Source organism: Fulmarus glacialis, unplaced genomic scaffold (genome assembly GCF_000690835.1).
Source record: "Fulmarus glacialis isolate BGI_N327 unplaced genomic scaffold, ASM69083v1 scaffold16377, whole genome shotgun sequence".
NCBI lineage: Eukaryota > Metazoa > Chordata > Aves > Procellariiformes > Procellariidae > Fulmarus > Fulmarus glacialis.
The window spans coordinates 128,281-149,258 of NW_009223983.1; the positions used below are offsets into that span (position 1 = coordinate 128,281).

The 20,978-nt window shown below is 36.1% G+C and overlaps 1 protein-coding gene across 1 annotated transcript in view; it reads left to right on the forward strand.

Annotated features, from left to right (window-relative positions):
• The window catches only part of LOC104079841 (transcription factor SOX-6-like), a gene marked incomplete at its 3' end in the record, with an annotated part of 88,799 nt that overhangs the window by 37,596 nt on the left and 30,225 nt on the right, over window positions 1-20,978 (forward strand). The window contains exon 3 of the mRNA XM_009582015.1: window positions 20,236-20,325. Within this exon, the coding sequence (XP_009580310.1) occupies window positions 20,236-20,325 (90 nt within the window). The remainder of the gene's footprint in view (window positions 1-20,235; window positions 20,326-20,978) is intronic.

Below are 20,978 nucleotides of genomic sequence, written 5' to 3' on the forward strand. Positions count from 1 at the left end.
CCGCTCATATAACCACTCTGAAATCAGAACTGTGTTCATTTTGAAGTGAGTAGCCACATGGAGCTTGTGAACTTTGCAGACTTTGCTGCTGATTATTATCTGGTTCCCTGCCCTTACTGAGGACAGGACTAATGGGCTCAAGAGATCCCTGTGGAGGCTCCTACTCTATGGGGTGGCTACTGACATTTCTGACAACTCCTTAGTAGCTTTTGGTGTGTCCCAATCTTCCAAGCTAGGAGGTACGGGATAGGCTTTGCGAGTTGTGGTAGAAGGACCTGCGAAAAGGCTATCTGAGGTATGGTGAGAAAGGGTTAAGGTCCCCAAAAGAAGTAGCTGACTCCCCCCAGGGAGGCTCTGAATCATAAAAACATATTCGCAGCTGGTGGCTCCTGTATTGCTTTGTCTGAAAGGTATTATATAACAGCCTTTTTTTCTGATGGGAGTGATATTTCGCTCGTAGTGTCTTGACTCTGTAGTTGTGTATACTGTGAACATACTTTCCAGTGACCCAAATGATCAGTTGTGGTTACTGACTTTGGATGCCTAACTTGAAACATACTGGGACTGATTTCTGGGATATGTTCAGCACTTATAACTTCAACTTCCAAAACTACTGGGCCCACCAGCTTTGAAAATGAGACGTAATTTGATTCAAGCACTGTACATAAAACTTTTGGCCATTTTTTAAATACTGCAATTGTGTATGTATCTGTATCTAGCTATAAGCACACAGATGTATAAATAAGTTTCATAAGCATTCGATGTACATAAAATACATGGGTTCTATGTATTATTCCAATTCATCTGGGCAGTAAAACCCAGCTGTCATTAAACAACACTTTTCCGCTTTCAAATGACAGTTATGAAATGGCAGACTAGTCATTCTTTCAAAGACCCAGACCTCAGTTATTGAGATGCTCAGAAGCATCTGTTGATTTTGCTGTGCCTCTATTATGCTGGGCTGAAGGTGCTGTTGATAAACAACCTTCGGTTTTAACAGGGATCAAATTCTCTTTATTAGCATGAAAAAAGAGAAATACTTATCATTTGAACTGGATAAAAGCTGCTCCAGTTCTTACTAAATGTTTCTGGAATCACAGTGGCCAATAAACTCTTCCTTGCTTTTCTGATATTTGGAGGTGCTATCTTGTCTGCTAACAGCAAATCTGATAAATAAAATTTAAACTTATTTCAGTGAAAATTACATTTTATTCTGCCTATATTTATGCAGGCAATATTTTTTTTCCTTTTACTTGGTTTTGTCTTTAATCTAGTTTAAGAATGGAATGGTTGAGAGCTCTTTTACCATTTTTTCATAGGGATAATGCTAGGAGTTTCATTAACAGAAAAGCTTACATCTAAGTGGAATACAGACACCCAAACTATTGTTTCGCTATCTAACTCTCAATTACACAAATGGCAATTAGGCACTTAAATCGTATTTAGATATCTGAACAAGTTCAGGGATTTGAGCTAATAGATCTTTGTCTCACACATTTCTTACGTGGAAAGAAGAATTAGGGAGGGGAGTATGAAAGCAGTAGTACAATGTCTGATGAATTGATTCCTGGGTGATTTGCCTGGCTGACTCTACACAGCATCTGTAAGCATCTCAATGAAATGTTTAGGAAATTAGCCTCTGTCCTACTTACCAAATTTTGAAATTTCAGAGATTCACCTGACACATTTGATTTTTCCGAAAGATAAGTTAAAAGGAGAGCAAACTCTTTCGTGAAGGCCAGAGTCTCATTTGGTGTGACTCAGAAAAGATTTTAAACATAGTTTCTTTTTGAACCTTATTGCACTGTATGGCTCAAAAAAATAAGATTTTTGCGTGACATCTGTGGGCAAATCTGACCTCTGCTGAATAAACCCCACTGAAGTTTGTCTGAATACCTGTTTGAAGAAACGACCAGGTCCAGATTCTACTTGGGGTTTTTTTCATCTGTAGATTGCACAAAAGCTAAGAAGGGACTTGGTGAGCAAGATCTCTTGGCCACTTTTGGGTAATGATAATAACTAAAATGAAATTCTGAGCCCTACTTGGAATAATTAATTATTACGTTATCCAGACATGAGTATTTGGGGCAGCGTTCTTCTGTCACATGTAATCATTTAATACTCATTATGAAATTATAGTCAGGATGAACTTAATAACTTTGCATTGTTATGCTTTCAATTCAGTTATCTCTATTACACGATGTTATTTTTCGAGTCCATTTTTTTTAAATTGTGGTTTGCCAAATTTTCCTGTTTATGAACTATTCAGAGATAATTGAAATTGCCTGTTTCTCACATGTATCCTATTCATGCCATCTGCTACCTGAAATTTAGTTTGGATACTTGCCATGCAGTTGTAAAGTGTTTTCAGTTTTATTTATTTCTTGTTGACCATATGTTGTACTTACATTTGTGTGTGTTCAGTATCTCATATATATATATATAAAAAAAAAAAAAAGAGAAAGCATTTATTTATCTTGATTTACCCAGTTTACAGAAGATATTATTACCTCATGGCGTCTCAGGCCCCAAATTAATTTCATTCAGATTTAGTGAAATTTGGTCTTCATTCATGCCAAAAATTAAGAGTTACTGAATATGGCGTAGTTCTGAAAAAATGAACATTGTCAAGTAAACTTTGAAAATATGTAAAAGTTAAGATAGTGTAATTGAAAAAGAAGATAGTATTGTGCTTAAAGCTGTTTGTATCACCATTTTGCAAAAGAATTGAATTCTTCAATAGTTGTATGAGATAAAAAAGTCATCTTTCTATCTGAGAAACTGAGTCACGAAAGGATTGAGGGATTGATTTTTCTCCCACTGGTGTTTTGAAAACCAGCATGTTTTGCAGGAATGTGATGATAACCTCTGATATTCCTATATTGCAGCTTCATTCTAACGGGGTGGACCAGCTAGACCAGTCTGTGTGACCATCCAGGAGTAAACACAGCAGTTTCTGCAGCTTCTTCATGATTGCATGGTAGTTTTACAGTACTCGGAGACTTTTTTTTGAGATAGTCTGAGAATTGTTAGATTTTCCTTAACACTAGTTTGAACAACACCACTGTGTGAATATAGGTGTGCAGCACAGCTGAGAGTTGATTTGTTACGATATTTATCTTCCTTTGTGCAGTGAGATGGTATAATTTACTCCTGGATGTATCACTCAGGAGTAATGCTTTCTCTATTTGCTCTCGGAAATAAATTTTGTAGCAGGTCAGCCATCATATATCTTTCAAATTGTTTCAGAAATGTATGTTTGTATATGTCTGTATCTATAATATGCATTCTGCCTGTATCAAGGGGTGATAAAAATGCCCCATAGCAGTGTGGAGTGCACAAAGCCTTTACCAGCCCAATCATTATGGTTGGGCATGCATGCTGACTGTCTGCTCCTGCTCCTGCTCCTTTAAAGTTCCTAGGGACAAATTATTGGAAGGGGGGTCAGAAAGGAGTCATGGCTTCACCTCTGTATCTAAGCGTGTATAAAGATCTGGCTGGTTAAAGGGAAGCATTAGGCTCCATCCACAGCTTCACCTGCTGAAAAAAAACTGCTCTGAAGGTCTTGCTGGGTTCATGTGGCTGCGTTGCTGCCTCTAAGGGCAATAGCACGTGTTTGACTCGACGTTTCTGAACATTGAACTGTCATACTTTTCCAGAGAGAGAATGCAAAAAAGTTAGTGGAAGTAGAAAAATAAAGCTTATTACTCTTCTTAATTCTCCAAAGTATTTGTGGCTCTCATATGCATGTATTCTGCAAATAAGCTTCTGAAGCGCCATATAAAGCAGTATTTAATTCCTTGAAAGCAGTTTAATTCTCCATGAAACTCCTTACCATCATTTCTGAGAAGAGAATCTTGCCTGCTTTGGACTCATTGGCCCAAGCGCTCAGGTTCACTAAATCCAGGCTGGCCCAAAGTGCTACCTGTGGAGCCTGTCTGAGCAGAGTGCGTCTTTCAAGAGGTACGGGAGAAAAGAGAAGGAGAAAAGAGTGTGTGTTTAACATAAAGACTAGGTGATTCTAGGTAGAGGAGAAAGGAAACAGAAAAAGCCAGAAAAGAGAATAGAAACATTACGGAAGAAGGAGAAATTTTTCCTAATTGAGTCTAGAGTGCAAGAAGGGAGTGTTTGCAGAAAGGAACGATTTATCCCCGCAGCCTGTTTCACCACTGGAGACTACTTTGTTGTACGCACAGAACCCAGCTTTCCTCTTTCATGCATGAAGAGCCCAGTTCCCTAAAACCTGCGTGTTACATGTGGGGATTAGAATTATTTCATATTTGCCCTCTGGCATTTAGCCTGTGGTCACCTGACAAGTGTGGCATTTTTAGGGTAAGTGCTATTATTTTTCCAGGCTCAGGGTTTACAGTCGTCATTCGATTTGGAAAATGTGGACTGGGTGAATGAGCTTGTTCCTTTTGTAGGGGATTACAATAATACACGGAAGCTTGTGAGTGCTTCTGACAGATGTGTTGGCGGCCTGCCACTGCATGAAGGGTGCGGCTCTGACTGACAACTTGCAATTATATGATGATGAATGGTTCTGATGTGTGTTCAAGAGAAAACCACTTTCTAGAAAGTGAAAGTTGTGCATACGGTTCCTATAAAGTAAGTCTTAAGAAAGGCCCTCACTTCTATTTTTTGTTGGGATAACCAATTTGGATCCCCTTTTCTGTCAAACTTCTTCTGGTTTTGATAAATAAGGGCCAAACCGAAGTTTATATGGGGAAAATTAGCTTTGGCCCATTTTGGCTTAAGAAATGCTTTATCTGCATTTTTAGTCAAACTGACATCATCACTGTAGAGATATACAAATGCATACACACAGAGAAATACTTAAATATATACACATGACTGTGCAGTAGCCAACAAGTTCATCAAAGAAAATCCATCGAGCAAAAAACCACTTTTCTGTCAGGGGTATAATTCACCCATCAGTAGGCCTGCGTAGCTCATGTTAGTGTTAATGGGAGTTTCAGCCACACACCAAAGACAGAACGTACCCACAGATGACTTATAAATGATCTCTTTCTTTGCTAGATTTAATCCAGATTTTTACAATATGGTACTGTCAGAGTCACAGCCTCCAAGCAACAAAACATAGAGAAGGTCCAGTATAGGAGGGCACTTGGCACCTCCGCCCTGGCAACTTGTTACAGGATATGGTTGATGTTGGCTGTCCAACGTATGCACTGCATCTAGTAGCTGATATGAATTGTCTAATTTTGGGGAGCCGTAACTTTGCCTGATAGAGCTGTGAAACCAGAACACCCACAAAACAAGAGAAATTGGGCTTTAAGATTAGGATGTGCCATCTAAGAAAGGAACAGGAGGTTGTAAAAGTAGTGTTTAAAAAAACCCTAAATTTTGTTTGATTTGAACAAAGATAAGAACATGTGTATCTGACCACGTAAATAACATACCTTTTTGGATGCAAAATCAGTGGTTTACAAGTGTTTTTTGTGTGGTTTTCTGTTTGGCCAAACTCTACTGACCCTTTCTGTGGACCACTGGTCCTTGTTGTCTCTGCTATAAAGGGATGGAAGCTTCTTCAAAGGAAAAAAGTATTTTTGCTTAAAAGTGCAGTCTGGAGTATAGGTGGAACATGCTCATGGTATTCAAGTTTTCAATCTAGTCTTTGCAAAAGTTACCATTGTTACAGAGGAATTGTTAAACACCCTGATCCAACGTGGTGATTCCTGTATGACTTTGCAGTAAACAATTACCATGGTTTTCCTATACATTTGTTGTCGGTATTTGTTCTTATTCTCTGATCAGCTATTTAATATAGTATAAGGTTCCACTTTTAGGCCTGGTTCTCTGTCATTATCCATCCTTTGAAATTATTTCACTAGTGCAAAAAGAGGAAAAAAAAAAACCCAATCAAAATGAATGGGCAAATTTTATACTTATTTTGTAAATAACTGCAAAAAGTAATGGACTGTGGTGATTTAAATTCTTTAACCTATGTTTGGGGACTAACTGCCTGTAATCTTAGGTGCTGAGTAGGTCCAGTTAATAGTTTTCAGAAGAAGGGAGATGTTACTGTCTTTGTATCAAAGTTTACATTTACACCACTGTTTGTAAGATAATAAACTCATTAGGGAGTTACATTTTGCTGAAGAAGGAAATAGTTTATTTCATGTCAGCTAAAAAGCTTTTGGATAATTCCTGAAAATATCTGGATGTGGGATAGTTCACTGAAAGGAGTTGTTGTTCCTAAATGCAAGATCTTGTCACAATTCTTCTTACTTGCCTAAAATTGGAAACTTTCTGAACTTGAGAAACTCGAGCAATCTCATTGTAGAATTAAAAAAAATTCTATGTGACTTAAGCGTTGATGGGGTATACCAGCAGCTCTGGGGCCTGCGGTGGCTGGTTTGCCTTGGGAAAAGCTGTGCCTGTGCATACTGCCTTCCGCCCTTTGCGCAGGCGAAGCTGTGGTGTTCATTGACCCATTGGCATAGGCTGAGCACTAACAGTTGTTCCAGTTGAGATAGGATGTTATATGACATGTACAGCTTGGAAAGGAAAAAGGAACAAAACCAAAGTAATTTATTCCATGGAGCTTAGGCCACTGAGTTCTGAGGGGTTTCTGAGTTTCACTAGAAGTAATTAAGATGATGCCTTATAATTTTTTCCAGGGGCCTCTGTCCGGAAGTATGTTAGGTGCTGGACATATAGCAGTAGTAAAAGCAAAAGCAAACAGTCCTTGTCCCAGAGAGCTCTAAGTCAAATCTTATGATGAGAGAGAACAGGTGAAGATATGATTGGTAGGGAAAAGCGGGCACTGCTGACAATGATGTTAGCGTATTTGATATAAGGAGCAGCAGTCACAGCGTACCACCTGCCCAGCCATACATAAGGTGGTGTAAATTATACCTTGCCCATAAATAAGCGTTTAAAAAAAGCTTAAGGAACCAGAGACGTGTAGCTTGCGAAGTTTGAGACTCTGCCTTCCTAGTGCTCATGATTACATTAATAGTGTGCGTGCAAACGCGGAAGTAGGGTTTAGGCAGGTTTGCAGCTCAGGGATTAGAGAAGTGATTAGTTGACAAAAAAGGTTGTATGGTTGTCTACATTGAATGAGTTTTGTGGGTGATGTCAAGATAAAAACCCCAGTAAAATAATTCTCATGTGGAGTAAAGACAATGAAAATGCAACCAGAGGGTAAGAGATTAATCTCAACTTTAATGGATGTAAACACAAATTAGATGGACCAAACCGTGAGCATGTGGAGAACCTGGCAGCAGCCCAAACTTCTGCCTTCGGCTTGATAGTAACAAGCTTTTGCACTGCACGTTCAAACCATTGTGGCCACACTACTTTTTCTGTATGAGGTCCGTACATATAACCTTGTATACAGGGGATCTAGCCTTAGAAATCATGCAGGGGCCTTGCTAAAGACACTCTAAAAGACAGGAAGTATAGCTTACAATTAAGAAATATATAGATCCTGTTGTGAATTTTGTTATTCCTAGAGTACAAATGCATGAAGTGCATTAGACTGTGATGTATTGAACGCAATAGGAATCAAATCTTCACCTGTTACTCATGCACTGAATTTGGTAATATATTGAAATGAATAAGGCAATATCATAATTTTCCAATATACTATGTCATTTAACATTCAAACAAAGGTATTTTCTACCTGTCCTGTTCTCTGGAATGGGTACTTCTAAGATCATAAATCAGAACTTGTAATTGAGTAATCTTTTGTGTAGGGGTTGTTCTGATAACATAAAATTTTCTATTGACCCTAAATATGAGAAAAATCCTTCTAAACAACTGAGTCTTTGTTAGATTCTTTTGCATTTGTATGAAGAGTATATCGTAAAACAGCATTAATCTACAATTTCAAAGTAGCTGTGTAGAATTTCATGCATGCTTAAATTTTCTGGGGAGTTATGCAGCTAAAATTCAGCTCATTAATTTAAACTGTTATAACTATAGAGTCTGGATTAAATCAACAAAAGCAAGAAGACTAAGTGTTAAGGCAGGAATTGTGTAAATTATCTTTGTTACCTGCAATATAACTTTTAGTGAAGCTTGTGGCATAATTCTCTAGAGCTCCATTGCCTATTTCTTGCTTGTAGTGAGGAGGATTCTGGGAAAGAAAGGACGTTTATTAGCAGAATAGGAAATAAAGAATAACTCGAAATAGGTAGCATGAGATTACTGTGGTTTCCCTTCTCTGTAGCTACAAAGATTTAATTGTACTGAATATGTATTTACCTCTTTGGGTAGCAGATTTTGGGATGAGAACTCCCCAAGTATTATTGAATCTCCTCTCAGATGTTTCCAAATAACCCTCATTGTCTTGGCTCTGAAATTTATTGTATTACTACACCACATATTTTGGGAAGATGTATATGGTGATGAATTTGTGCACCAGCTTTGGGGGCAAAAATTATTTTCTGCCTAGAAACATGTGATGAGTTAATGGGTCAATTAGCACATCACACTATGACATCACTTGCGCTAAGCAGACAGGGGAACCTATACAGGTCTGACAGCCTGTACATGGGGGATGTCAGGAGAGGAAAAGGGGGCTGTGTCTGTTTTGCTGCACTAGGACAGGGTGCAACACGCACTCTTCTATTATCGTTAGTGCTTTTAATTGGTGAAGTCCAGTGTGGAGAAACCAAAGTCCATTCCCTGTTCACCCTGTCTTTAATAGTACCCTTCAAATCACCATTGTTTCCAAATCTGGCTATTAAATCTAATTTATATAAGTCTGAGCTGTATTCAAGCACAGGTTTAAAACTGTTTTAATTTTGCAGAATGTCTGCATAACTGGTGAAAACTTTCTTCAGTTACCCAACAGAACTTAAAATGTTTTAAAATGAAACCATTTTTTGTTTCCATGTAGATAAGTGTAATTTTTCTTACATGATTAGACAATATTTTTCCTCAAAAAGAATTCTGATTCATCCAGTTCACTAACAGGGTGATCCTTCGTGAATGTGAGACTATCCAGTCGCTCGTTATATCCTTACTGGTCAATCTGTCTATTGACAGTAAGGCTGTCTGTTAATTACTTGTTATTCAAGCTGTGCTCTGAAGACATGGATATTACACAATTGGCTGAGGTTTTTCAGCATACTCTGTAAATGTGCTACAAAGAAATTATCTTCTCAAAGTCTTTGTAAAGAGGAAAAAAGGGTAGTCAGTATACCAACTTCACAGGTGTGGGACTAAGAGTGTGACTTTAAAAACATCATTGATTTATTGGTTGTTCAGCTTGAGGTGTTTCGGTCCTGATTCTTTTCCAGAGGACCTAACTTTGTGCAGCAGTTTATATATAGCTATATATATTATAGCCTCAGTCTTTACATTGACTTTACATTGACACAGCTGCAGCTGTGAATGTTTAGCAATTCCTCAAATACAACCCCAAGTTTTTTGAATTCAGCTCCCAGAAAATGAAACTGCGACCCATCATTTCTCTTTTTGCAGTTCCATCCCTCATTCATTTAATTTCTTTGAACTTTTGCAACGAAACGTGGCCAATGATCATATGGGCAACAGCCTCATTTGCTCTGCAGTTCCAGTTTATGCTTTTGTCTGGGGTTGTCCCATGTGCTGAATGTAGCAAGAATCCTATAAAAAAAAAAGTGTAAACTTTTTTTTTTTAATTGCATGGGGCGGGGGGGGTATTTAAAGAATGTATCATAATGTTTATTCACACGGGGGCTGAATTAGGATTTCCTGGGCAACTTTAATTCTAGCATTTCCATATCTTTCCAGTTGACTTTACAAAATCAATAATGTTCTTTTACAAGAAAAAAATTGATGGCTAATTTTCAGCTCCATGTATATAGGGAAATGGAAATTTTCAGATATTATTCTTGAAGATATTAGTGCATTCTTTTCGTAAATCTTTTCACAGATTTGTAACAAACAAGCTATTATTCCTGAAATACATATCCATGGCAAGTAGATTGGTGCTTGTGAGATTTGTAAACCTTTTAAGGCTCTGTTTGCTGGAAAATAAGCTCAGGAAAGTCTTTCTTGTTCTATATCTATATTTATACAGAATATGACAGTTTGTTTAACTCAAAATGTTATTAGTATAAAGAAGGCTATAGAACTGATTTTGTCAGTGTATTTGAGTGTCCTGGAAAAGACTGCATCATGTGCCATAGAGACCTTCAGAAATGGTAAATAGAGAGGAGATTCTAGCTATTGTTTTCATTCCTTTGCATCCTTGTTTGAAGTCATTTCAAATCAAGAGCATATTATTTTGCTTTCTTTGTATTATACTTTTACATACAAAAACGCTTAAGGATTTCTCATGAAAAATTCTTTTTGTTACACAATTGTTTTAATTTCAGAATATTTTATGTAAGAGCTGAGTTAAGATTTTTATACACAATATTAAGAAGCCTTCAAATCATTAAACAGATGTTTATTACTGCATTATTAGGGTAATGAGTGGAACATGATTTGGGGGAACAAAATAGAGGTCTTTTGAATCATCCATGTTTTGTTCATAAATCATCTGGTGTCACAAATTTTCCGAGGAACATTAATCAGTTTAATAGAAACTGATTTTTCTTGCTTTTCAGGAAGTCCCCTCACTCCCCGCTCCCTCCCCCCTGCAAGCTAACCTGGTGTGGAGGAGGTTACACATACTTGTATTTTTCTATTACCTTTTGTTTAAGATGTTTTTACTCCCCAAAACTTTTAGTAATATTTTCATAGTCATTTTATGGAATTTCTGCTTTGTTAAATGATACAGTACTTATTTGGCATTGCATTTGATAAGAGAAGACGCAATGACATTAAATGCCTATCGGTGCTGCCAAATAATTTCTTGAGTTGAGATGAGATCCTCTGCTTGCTTCAGCTTGGTACGAGAATCTGGGAGAGCTGTGCAACGTTACTAGAAAATAAAATCTGCCCCCATGTCTTTAATAAGTTGAGTTCAGTGAGTGGGTTTAGTATGTAGCTGAACACAGGCTGACATGCAATCTGCAGCTTCTCGAGCTACCAGGGAAATTCATTTGTAAAAGAAAGATGCTACATGTCCAGAGGCCATATTATACGTAATTTGTTCCAGAGCAGTTTAACAAAGAAAGATTTAAAGATTAAATTCTCAATAGTTTGAGTAATAATGAGAAGAATGTCACTTCAACTCACAAGTGTTTGAAAAGAGTGGATACCGAAGATGAAAGTGAATTGTTTAGGGTTATAAAAGGACTATAACAAGGAATGGAGGTATGAGATTAAGAGAAAGAATAACTAGGCCAAATATTGGGAGACATTTCAAATCTATTTAAGGCTAAGTGGACCTTGATGGAGCTATGCTGATGGTGAGTTCTAGCTAAGATATTGACTTAGTCTGTTCTCCTTTTCCACTCTGAGGAAAAAAAATTGGTCTTCTAGAGCTGGTCAATACAGAAAGATGTGAAGATGTGGAAGCAAAGAAAAATAATGAAGATTTTGAGATCTCCTTCCATTAACACAACTTTCTTCTTTTGCAAAAGAATAAATATTGCCAATCCTATTGATTTTGTTACTTTGCTGATAGTAAAAGACAGGAAAATAAGTCTATCATCCTCCTTTATTATATCAGTTTATGTAATCTTTGGGCCAGGGATTGCAAGCAAATCGTGCTCCCCTTTTCCTGACTATCCCTGATTGCTGTTGTGTAAAGCCCGAGACTCTTTCTTGCCAATATTATGTTTTCACTTGGGAAGTAAATAGAGGTGCACATACTTAGGGAATAGGTGATTACATATAATATACAGTATACTATCATTGTAATGCAAATAAGGCAATGATGTGTACTTCAATGAATACAGCCAATCTAACAGTAAAATATAGCTTATAATGGAATGGAAACTTTAAGTGGAGGAATGAAATGTACATGTAATTTTGACAGACTTAAAAGATATTTCTCTTCTACTAATATGCCAAAACATTGCATCCAAGCGATTACACTGACATTTGAGAAAGCTCCTTTTGACATACGTAGTGTATCGTCTAGTGCAGTGTTCATGAAATTAACATTTTCCTGAAGTAATCATATACAATTAAGTGACCAAATAGTTCTGAAGCAATACAACTGTATTTCACAAGAACTAAATATATTTCTTCACACTGATCCTGCATGTTTTAGTTGAGCAGTCATTAGCATGTTTATAATGGTTCTAATTTAGCACAACATTTTCTGAATTTTATCCTTGAGTCATTTACAAATTGTTCATATTGAGTAAACAAAGGAAACAGATTGCATTTTATACTTAGTAATTTATCTGAAAGAAGAGGGGAGGGTTAATTGTCTGAAAGTTTTGCTCTGTTTGGGGAAGTGATTCTAGTCTTGCATTGCTTGGCACACAATGCCTCTGTTCTTGGGGAGGGGGGGGGGAGAATGGAGGAGTGAGTAAAATGAAAAATTAGGAGCAGGACAAGATTTGCCACTCCCAAAGGGGAGTGTGGAGCAGAATTGGAGCTGGCACGAGATTATCTAAAACAGTTGGTGCATTCCTTAATGATCAAGTGCTTGAGAAGTCCAGCTTGCTCTCACAGAGCATCTGTGTTGATGTTTATATCTGTGCCCTGCTGTATGGGAAAAGCATGCTTTCTCTTGTTGCTTTTCTAAAAATAGTGTGGCATATAGTATTGTATGAGTTATTTTAAGAGAACAAAAACATTTGCAAGGTTAAAGGTTCTGCTTTTTAATAAATAAATAAAAATAAAGGTCAGAACTGTATCTTGGGTTATTCTTTCCATGAAATTCAAACTCCTTTTTATCTAGAGTTTTGCACCGAGCAGAATGCATTCTGCTCACTGCAAATGCTCTTTGCACTAGAGAATTCCTGTTGAAACAAGCCATTTTAGGCGGAATTGGTACAAGCTTGCGACTCTCTACAGTTTTTCCCGCTAGCCACATCATAGAAAGCAGGTCTGGAAATCACCCCCAGTTAAATTCCAGTGTTTCTGTTTAGAATGTCTGTTGTTTCATGCAAGATCTAGACCATTCAAGTAGTGCAAATGAATTCAGAGGAAAACCAGAACATTTTAATGCCTAATTATTTTTAGTGAGCTTGGAGAGTTTTAATTAAAAGTTAAGAGAGCTCTCCAAGCTCTTACAGTTCTAATTTTATCATATTGTGGAAATCTTGTCACTGTGAAAAAATGTACAGCAGTTGGCAGATTTACTTGGTTCCCTGTCCTAAACAAAACTGTAATGTTAGGTAGTCAGCTCTTGGTCGCATTTCCATTATTGCTCTTGCAGGAGAACATCTACTGTGAGCTGACTGCCTTTTGCATAGAATTGTATTCAGGAAGGCTTCTTTGCCCTTTTTTTGTTTTTTTTTTTTTTTTTTTTCCTTTTTCCCTTTTTTGGTTTTACAGTACTGCCTACAGGTTGCACTGAGAATCAGAACCAAGTTCTAATTCATGATCAGAAATGTGCTAGGTGTTCAACAAAACCCTTCTGAGATAACCAGCCTGTGCCAAAAAAGTCACAGCCTCAATAGCCAAGGCAGACAAAGAGGTGGATAGAAACGAGTCAGTATGAGAGGAGGGAGGAAGCGACTGGCCAGGATTACTTGGCTCCTTAATGGCAGGAGCAAGATACAGAACTTGAGTGATTTATTTTTTTTTTTTGCAATTTGCAGTAAACGTAGCAAAAGGAATTAGGAGGTTTTCCTGTTCTAAATGTCATGTTGTTCATTTTTTGTGTTGTGGTTGTATTTTTGTTTTTCAAGAACTTGGCTTTTGAAAGCTTATTAAATCAAGAAAAACTTGAAAAGTTGGCCAAAGAAATCAGTTCACTGGCTAACAACATATTTGAAATGCCTTATATTTTAATTTTCTGTTAGACCACAACAATTAATTACTGTATGAGAAGAGTATGGAAATTGGGAAGGATGAGATGAGATTCCCCTGACCTGCCTCTCCACTGACAGCAAGATTGAAGCCAAGCTGCTTATGAGCAAGAGACAGTGGCAGTACATTGCAACTATGGATGTTAAGCCTTCAGGCTGATTTTTGATTAGTTTTGTATTGTTGCTGTCTCCTTTTCTTTTATTTAAAGTTTATTGAAAAAGGAAAGGATAATTTGTGTTTGAAAGAAGAAAAAAAGTAACTATGGCAACAAAGAATCTATTTTAGTAACATTACACAAACTTTACATCCTTGGATCAAAAAAGAATAGATAATACCAACCGGCAGTTAAGTTTCTGACAGTCATGGTTAAATTATATTTTTATTTCTCATAATTATGAATGTAAATGTAAAGTCCTTAATTTAATTTTGAATTGTTACAAGATTATAAAATCGTGTTCTTTCAAAGTGAATTAACCTTTTGCCTTTCCCTTTGATACCAAAATGTTAGAGTTTGCATATGATTTTAAAATACATAATATGAAGCGTGAAAACTAGGAAATATTTTTACGGTATAGATCTATGCTAGGTAGTTCTTTACCTTGAGGAAATCTGATGGGCAGTGAACTCACAAAAGGCGTGTAAGCAAGCTGTTGTCATGCACTCAGAGATGGATCAGTAAATCAAAGGTCCCAACACAGGTATATTAAAACTCATCACCGGATTTAAAAAAAAATACTTAATTTTCTGAATAATTCAAATTTTTTATAAGTGGATCTAACAATAGCACCAATGGACCTGGCGTTTTAGTTTAATTGTAAGTAACAAACACTGACTAGGGTAAATCTAAATTATGCTTGACTTTTATTCAGGAATATTTGTAGAGTACTGATTTCATTTAGATTTTTCTACTCTGAACAGGATTTAGTATTCTATGAAGAATACTGAAATAAACCTTCCTCTTTCAGATGCATGATGGGTTGTGTTGTTATTATTTCAGTTGCCAGGTCCTTAGCTTCACTTAGCTTCCTCAAGCTTCACTTTGCACTTGAGGCACGGGGGGAGATGTGCAAAGGTACAATAGAGAGCAGGGCAACCAAATGGTAGCCACTGTAATGTTTATTTGCAGCTTTGGTTTTGAGGGAAAAAAGCAGCTCTTCTCCTGTGATAGGAATCCAGTGCAGTAGGACTTGTAAGCACACAAATGTCTGTCCTAAGGAGTTTATAATCTCATTTAACATTCTTTCAAAGAAAAAAAAAACCCATACAACACTTTTTCCCTAACAAATATTTCATAGATGCTGACTGGGTAATTCCACTTGTGTTGTTTTTCTCACAATATAGACTTGAATGAGGCATTTGAACTCATTTGACAAAGGCTGATCCAAAGGACACCTTTTCTCCTGTGGAGCTGAAGGCAAATAAATGTAATGAGAGTAGCTTAGAGAATATAGAACATTAGAGATGGAGGAACTTGCATATTGTTATGTAGTCCCAAAGCTTGCAAAAATACTATCTTTTTATGTTTAGCAATATCTACTAAAATGTAATGGGGTATAACTGTAGACTATAGTTCTGCAATAGAGACAAAGATGCCACTAATTCTGTAGTATTGTTCTTCTAAAATGCGGAAAAGACGTTTATCCTCCTCCTACTGAGGATCTGATCATGTTTTAGAACTGTTTCTCTTGTAGTGTGCCTGATTTCTCTTCTAATTCCTCTGCCTTGTCTTTCCCAGTGCCTCTTTCCTTGAGATGTAACAGCTCAGAGGCATGTAGAAATATGTCACCTATACCTTCGATTGAATTATATTTCTGTATTGTTTATGAACTTGCTATGCATTTGCAATCATTATTAATAAATCAATGTGCTTTTGTCTTCTGTCACAAAGTAATGTATGTATTCAAAAAGAATTGTATGCAAAACAAGTCATGTTTTAGAACTCATATCATTAATAATTATCAGTTTGCAGTATTGTTACAACATGTTTTGAGGGAAGCTTATTATGAAAGAAATAACAAGGCACTGCACAGTAGCAAGAATAAGACAGTTCAGTTGATCACTGGTATAGGTGTTATAAATATGCCAGTCTGTACTATAGTGTTTTATTAAGTCTCAAAAAGTCAAAGCTGATTTGAAATAATAATGTCTGACAGTCAGTGCTTTGAAGTTTTGTTGCTGTACTCTCACATTTAGGCTGTCTTTTAAGTATGACTTTACCATAAAAAACAAAAACACACACACACACGACATGAACACCTTTTTTTTTCATATCTGTATTTCAAAGAAAGTAATAGGAGGCTACTTCAGTGAATTAAAAGCGAAAAAAAAGGAACAACCCCCCGGAATCGATGAGGATAGGCGCAGGCCACTGTAAGGCCGTACAGTATTCATGTAAGCTATAGCTGGGGTTGGTAACTTGTTGAAGACTGTAAAAGTGAAATTAAAAAAAAAAAAAGAAAGAAAGGGAAGAATAAGGAAGAGACAAGAGGCAAAAGCTATCCTTGATAGGAACAAGATGACTTTCATTCAGTCAGAAGAACTTGAGAGCTTGGCTGTGATCGCTAACACACTCGTTCTTCATCACCGGTCGTGCAACAAAGAGCTGGATTCCATCCATTCCATGACTGATTGATTACCCAATGGACAAATGTTAATTCTTTTCATCGATGCTTTGTCATTGTGGAGAGATCCTTTTCATCTAACACCTAGGCTTTTTTTTCTCGGCTTTTTTTTTTTTCCTTCTGCTTATTTATCTTTTAACATCCTCTTTTCATTCACCTTCGCAAAACTGTCATGTCTAACAAGATTCTCACAGTACTTTAAACTCCTTTAGTCTACAATTAAAATTGCTAACAAAGTATGTAATAAACCGTGATATTAAATAATACTCAATGATTTCATTTAGTCATCTCAGTCTAATTATACTTGTTTGCTGTCCTTGAAAGAAAATTTTTCTTAGTTCACAAGAATATAAAGGATGAGAAGCTGTGTGTTGTTAATATAATAAATTGCTCCAGTGCAACTTCACGAGTTTGATCTTACATGTGTCAGTACAAAATATGCTACTTTGCGGCATAAGCCCAACTGTGTTTTATAAAGTCAGTGAGAAGAGCTAAAAATGTATAAATGCTAATTTCTTTCTTTGCTTCTTTTATAATTGTCTTTAACAAGAATACCCCTGCCTGAATTTTGAAAATGTCGGGATGCACAAGGTTTTGGAATGGTGCTGAAGCAGAGCCTCAGTGCAGTGTGATGCAGTGCAGATGTGAATTCAGGCTTCTTCAACGTTCAGTGCTGGATTCCGAGTCGATGTTTTGTTTCTGTAATGAATCAAATCAGAAAATAAATCAATATGGATGAAGACATTTTACTGATGTCAGAAGATATCTTTGTAGATTTTATATGTATGTAAAACTTAATTTTCAGTACAGAAAGAAGAAAAAAATCCCTTTCTGATTCACAAACCTTTTCAAAATGTGTGTTTGTGAACACAGAATACAGAACTTGAAGGGAGACATGCCTTTCAAGTATAAGCCTTTATATTTAGTTTCATGTCTAATGTGGAGGACCTCCAGAGAGCTTTACCACATATCATTATTTTAAATTCTAAAAATTATGCAGATTAAACCTGCTAATTAAAAATTTACAGGAATTTCAAAAGAGCTATTTCTACAATATTTTTAAAAAGTTTATTGAATGACCCATTGTGTGTTTTTGTAATCTTCCCAATAACAAAATACAGTGGCTATAAATTGTGTGGTCAGATCTATAACATAGAGTTTATATGAGATAGGGGTGTTTAAAGAAATGTTTCGTAAGGAATTTTTCAGTCATTTGTAGAGATAAAAATTGTAACTAGCAATGTGAATATATCATAAAGAAGGCACACAGATAGACCTGTTTTCTGTTCCAGTTCTTTCTCAGCCTGTTTTTAGAAATATGTTTTTTGCCCTTATGTAATATAAGAACACTACAGATAAACATGCGTGTTCTTAAGAAAATTAAGAGAAGAAATAAAGTACTTTCGAGGAAAGTATTTTATCAACTCCTGTGATATTCTAATTGTTTCTTTTTTTTAAATTTAAATGTTTTTCCTTCTTTGTATGAATTGAGGAATATATTTTAGTTAAAAAGCAGCAGAATACATAACCTATAGCAAACATCAAAATAAAACTCTGAAGCTCTTTTTTTTTTTCAGGGATGAGGGGTCTGAAATTTTGGCAGGGGAGAAACAGAAACATCTTTTTAAACTAATGATGATATCACAAAAAAGGACAAATTATAATGTTCTATTGATAATTGATGGTTATTTCTTGATTCTTCTATTATCAGGCCAGAACTCATAAAAGTAATAAGTGCCTGTTATTGTTAAAAGTAAATTGTTATTACATAACAAGTATTTTAACACTGCCTATTGCAACTTACAGCTCCTTAATTTTGTCTCTTTCATAGAAAGATATAATTAGTAAATAAATTAGCTTTTCTACTGAAATATTACTTCAAAAATATTTACGAGCTGTCTTGTCGTTCCACAGAGGCTTGCATGTTGAAAATGTGTTGCAATTAAAACCTGATCTTTGATCTTTTGGTAGTTACAGTTCGGTTTGCTTTCTACTGGTTTTTGGGGTTTTTTGTTTGTTTGTTTCTTTGTTTGATTGTTTCAAATGAGTGATGCTAATGGGAATTTTTAGGCTGGAATTACTTGCACCCTAAAATGTGATTGGCCATATGACCTTTTTCTGCCTTAAACTTCTCCTTAAATCTTTAACTCCTCCTTTTGTGACCTCTTTGAATGCTTCTCCTCCCTCTGAGTATTTTTAGAACCCTCTGAGGTGGAACAAACTGTTACCCATTGCATTGATGCAATCTGTGTTGCCATTCTTAATCTGGGCTTTTTGCTTTTGTTTTCACTTGTGTGAGTGCTTCTGATGGGAGTGCTGACAAGAATTTGAGCCACGATTTGGCCTTAATCTGCCAGTAATTTAGCAGAAGATATGTCAGGCTGAATTCTGCCTTCTTGTACACCCCAGTGTTAATTCTTAAGTGACTGGAGTGGTATCAGGGCAAACATTGTCAAAATTGGGAACATTATTAGTTATTTAGAAAGCATTGTGTAAATTGATCTCCTCCTAACACAAACGGCAGCTTGCTAACAAGCTAAGATGTATGGCTCTTCCCAGTGTATGTGCTAAGAAACAATGTGCTCAGCAGCACCCAGAGTGATATGTGGTCTTATAATGAAGGCTTTTTGCAAAGATTCGTTTTAGGAATACAGTTACATTTAAATAATGTTTTTGATACCTTGCTAAACTGGGCCTAAGTGTTTCCAAGGAGTTTAGCACAGACATTGTTGATGAGTCTGTCTACCAATGAAAGTAAATGCAAAATGTTTAATGGAGATTATTCTATTATTACTAACTGGGAAAGGAAAATAAGTGTTCAATTGTGTGTAAAGTTTTCTTGATAATTGTTTATAAATCTGAAGTTTATAAATCTGAAGTTCTTAAAGTCATAAAACTCTGGATCACAACATCAACCATAAGAATTCGCGTCTTAAAAATCACCTTTGTAAGTTATCTAGAAGGTTATGTATAATTTAGACTTCAGAGCCAATTAGTTTAATTTAGGAACTGAAAAAACCTTTAGATTTTATTGAAGTCTGTTATGCTTAATATCAAATTTTCTAGTGGAGTTAGGGACTGATCATATGAAACTCACTAAGGCCAACCTTCTGCCTTCTCCTACGTGTAATGACTTCAGTGACAGTTTTGCCTACAGAAGGCCTCCCAGATCGGGGCAAAGATTTGAAATGTATTCTGAACTTCAAAATATGAAAGCATATCTTCTAATCATTGCATGTTGTTTATAGTGTACTGAGAAAATTTCTAATACTGTGAACATCCAATACGTAGAGTGCTTTTATGAATTCCATGGAGACATTATATGAATAACTTTTGCATTGACATGGGTATAAAAATGGGTTTCAGATGTCACTGTGTGCCAAATTTCCAAAAAAAGCTTCTAAATCTTCATGTATAATTTCGAGTGTACAATCATTCTCAAATGAAAAAGACAGAATTTGTATATACATTGGCAATCTATGCATGTAAATTGGCAGTTAGCATGCATAAATCCTGAACGAAGTTTTTCTTTCAATTAGACCCTTGTTAAATCCATAGTAACTCCATTAACCTCGGTGGAATTACTTTGGATTTAAAATGCAGTTAAATGAGAACTCTGTTTGGCTACAAGTTCATTTCCCTTTGAAACTATGGTCCAGCTAGAACAGGGAGAACAGTTTTAAAGTGAAGGTGGCACCTGTTTCCTGATGTGTGAGAATATATTTGATAATTCTTCTTTTTTTTTCCTTTCCTTTTTTTTTTTTTAAAATAGATTCATCCTGCATGGAAAAGCTACTTTCTAAAGACTGGAAGGAGAAGATGGAAAAATTAAACACAAGTGATCTCCTTGGAGAAATTAAAGGTATCTCACTAGATCAAATTTTAAATGTTTCCATATATTTTAAAAAAGGGATTGAGGATTTTTTTAAAGTTCAGAAAAAATAATAGAAATAACAATCATAACTAGAAGGTGCTTTCCTCTTTCCAGTCAACTCACCCTGTTTTTTAATGTTTATCTTTGAGATGATGGATGTGTCTGCCAAATAAATAAATCAGAGAATGTCACAATCAGTTATAGGCAGTATCAAGGATGTTATCACAAACACCAGGTTAATTACATTAGTTCATTGACATTAGCTATATATCTCTGTGACCAGAGGAAGAGGAAGAAACATCTTGAAAACATGGAATTACTAGTATTTGGTACTATTTACTCCCAGTTGCACGAACTATATGTTGAAACTGCTTTTAGATTATAAAAGGGGCTAATTGTGTGATTACTGTTCTAAATCTGATTCAAAATTGGGGGGGGCGGAATTGTTTATATTCATGCTATTCCTGCGGAGAAAGAGCAGCTCTGGATGAAATTTGGGACCTACTGAAATCAGTGCAAGTTTTATTGTCTATATAGACAGTGCATCCCAGTATTTCCAACATGTGTGGACCCAGCAATCTAGTAAAAGTGCAATTCTCATGACAATTAAGTACTACGTAGAAAACTTGAAGTGTTTTTCC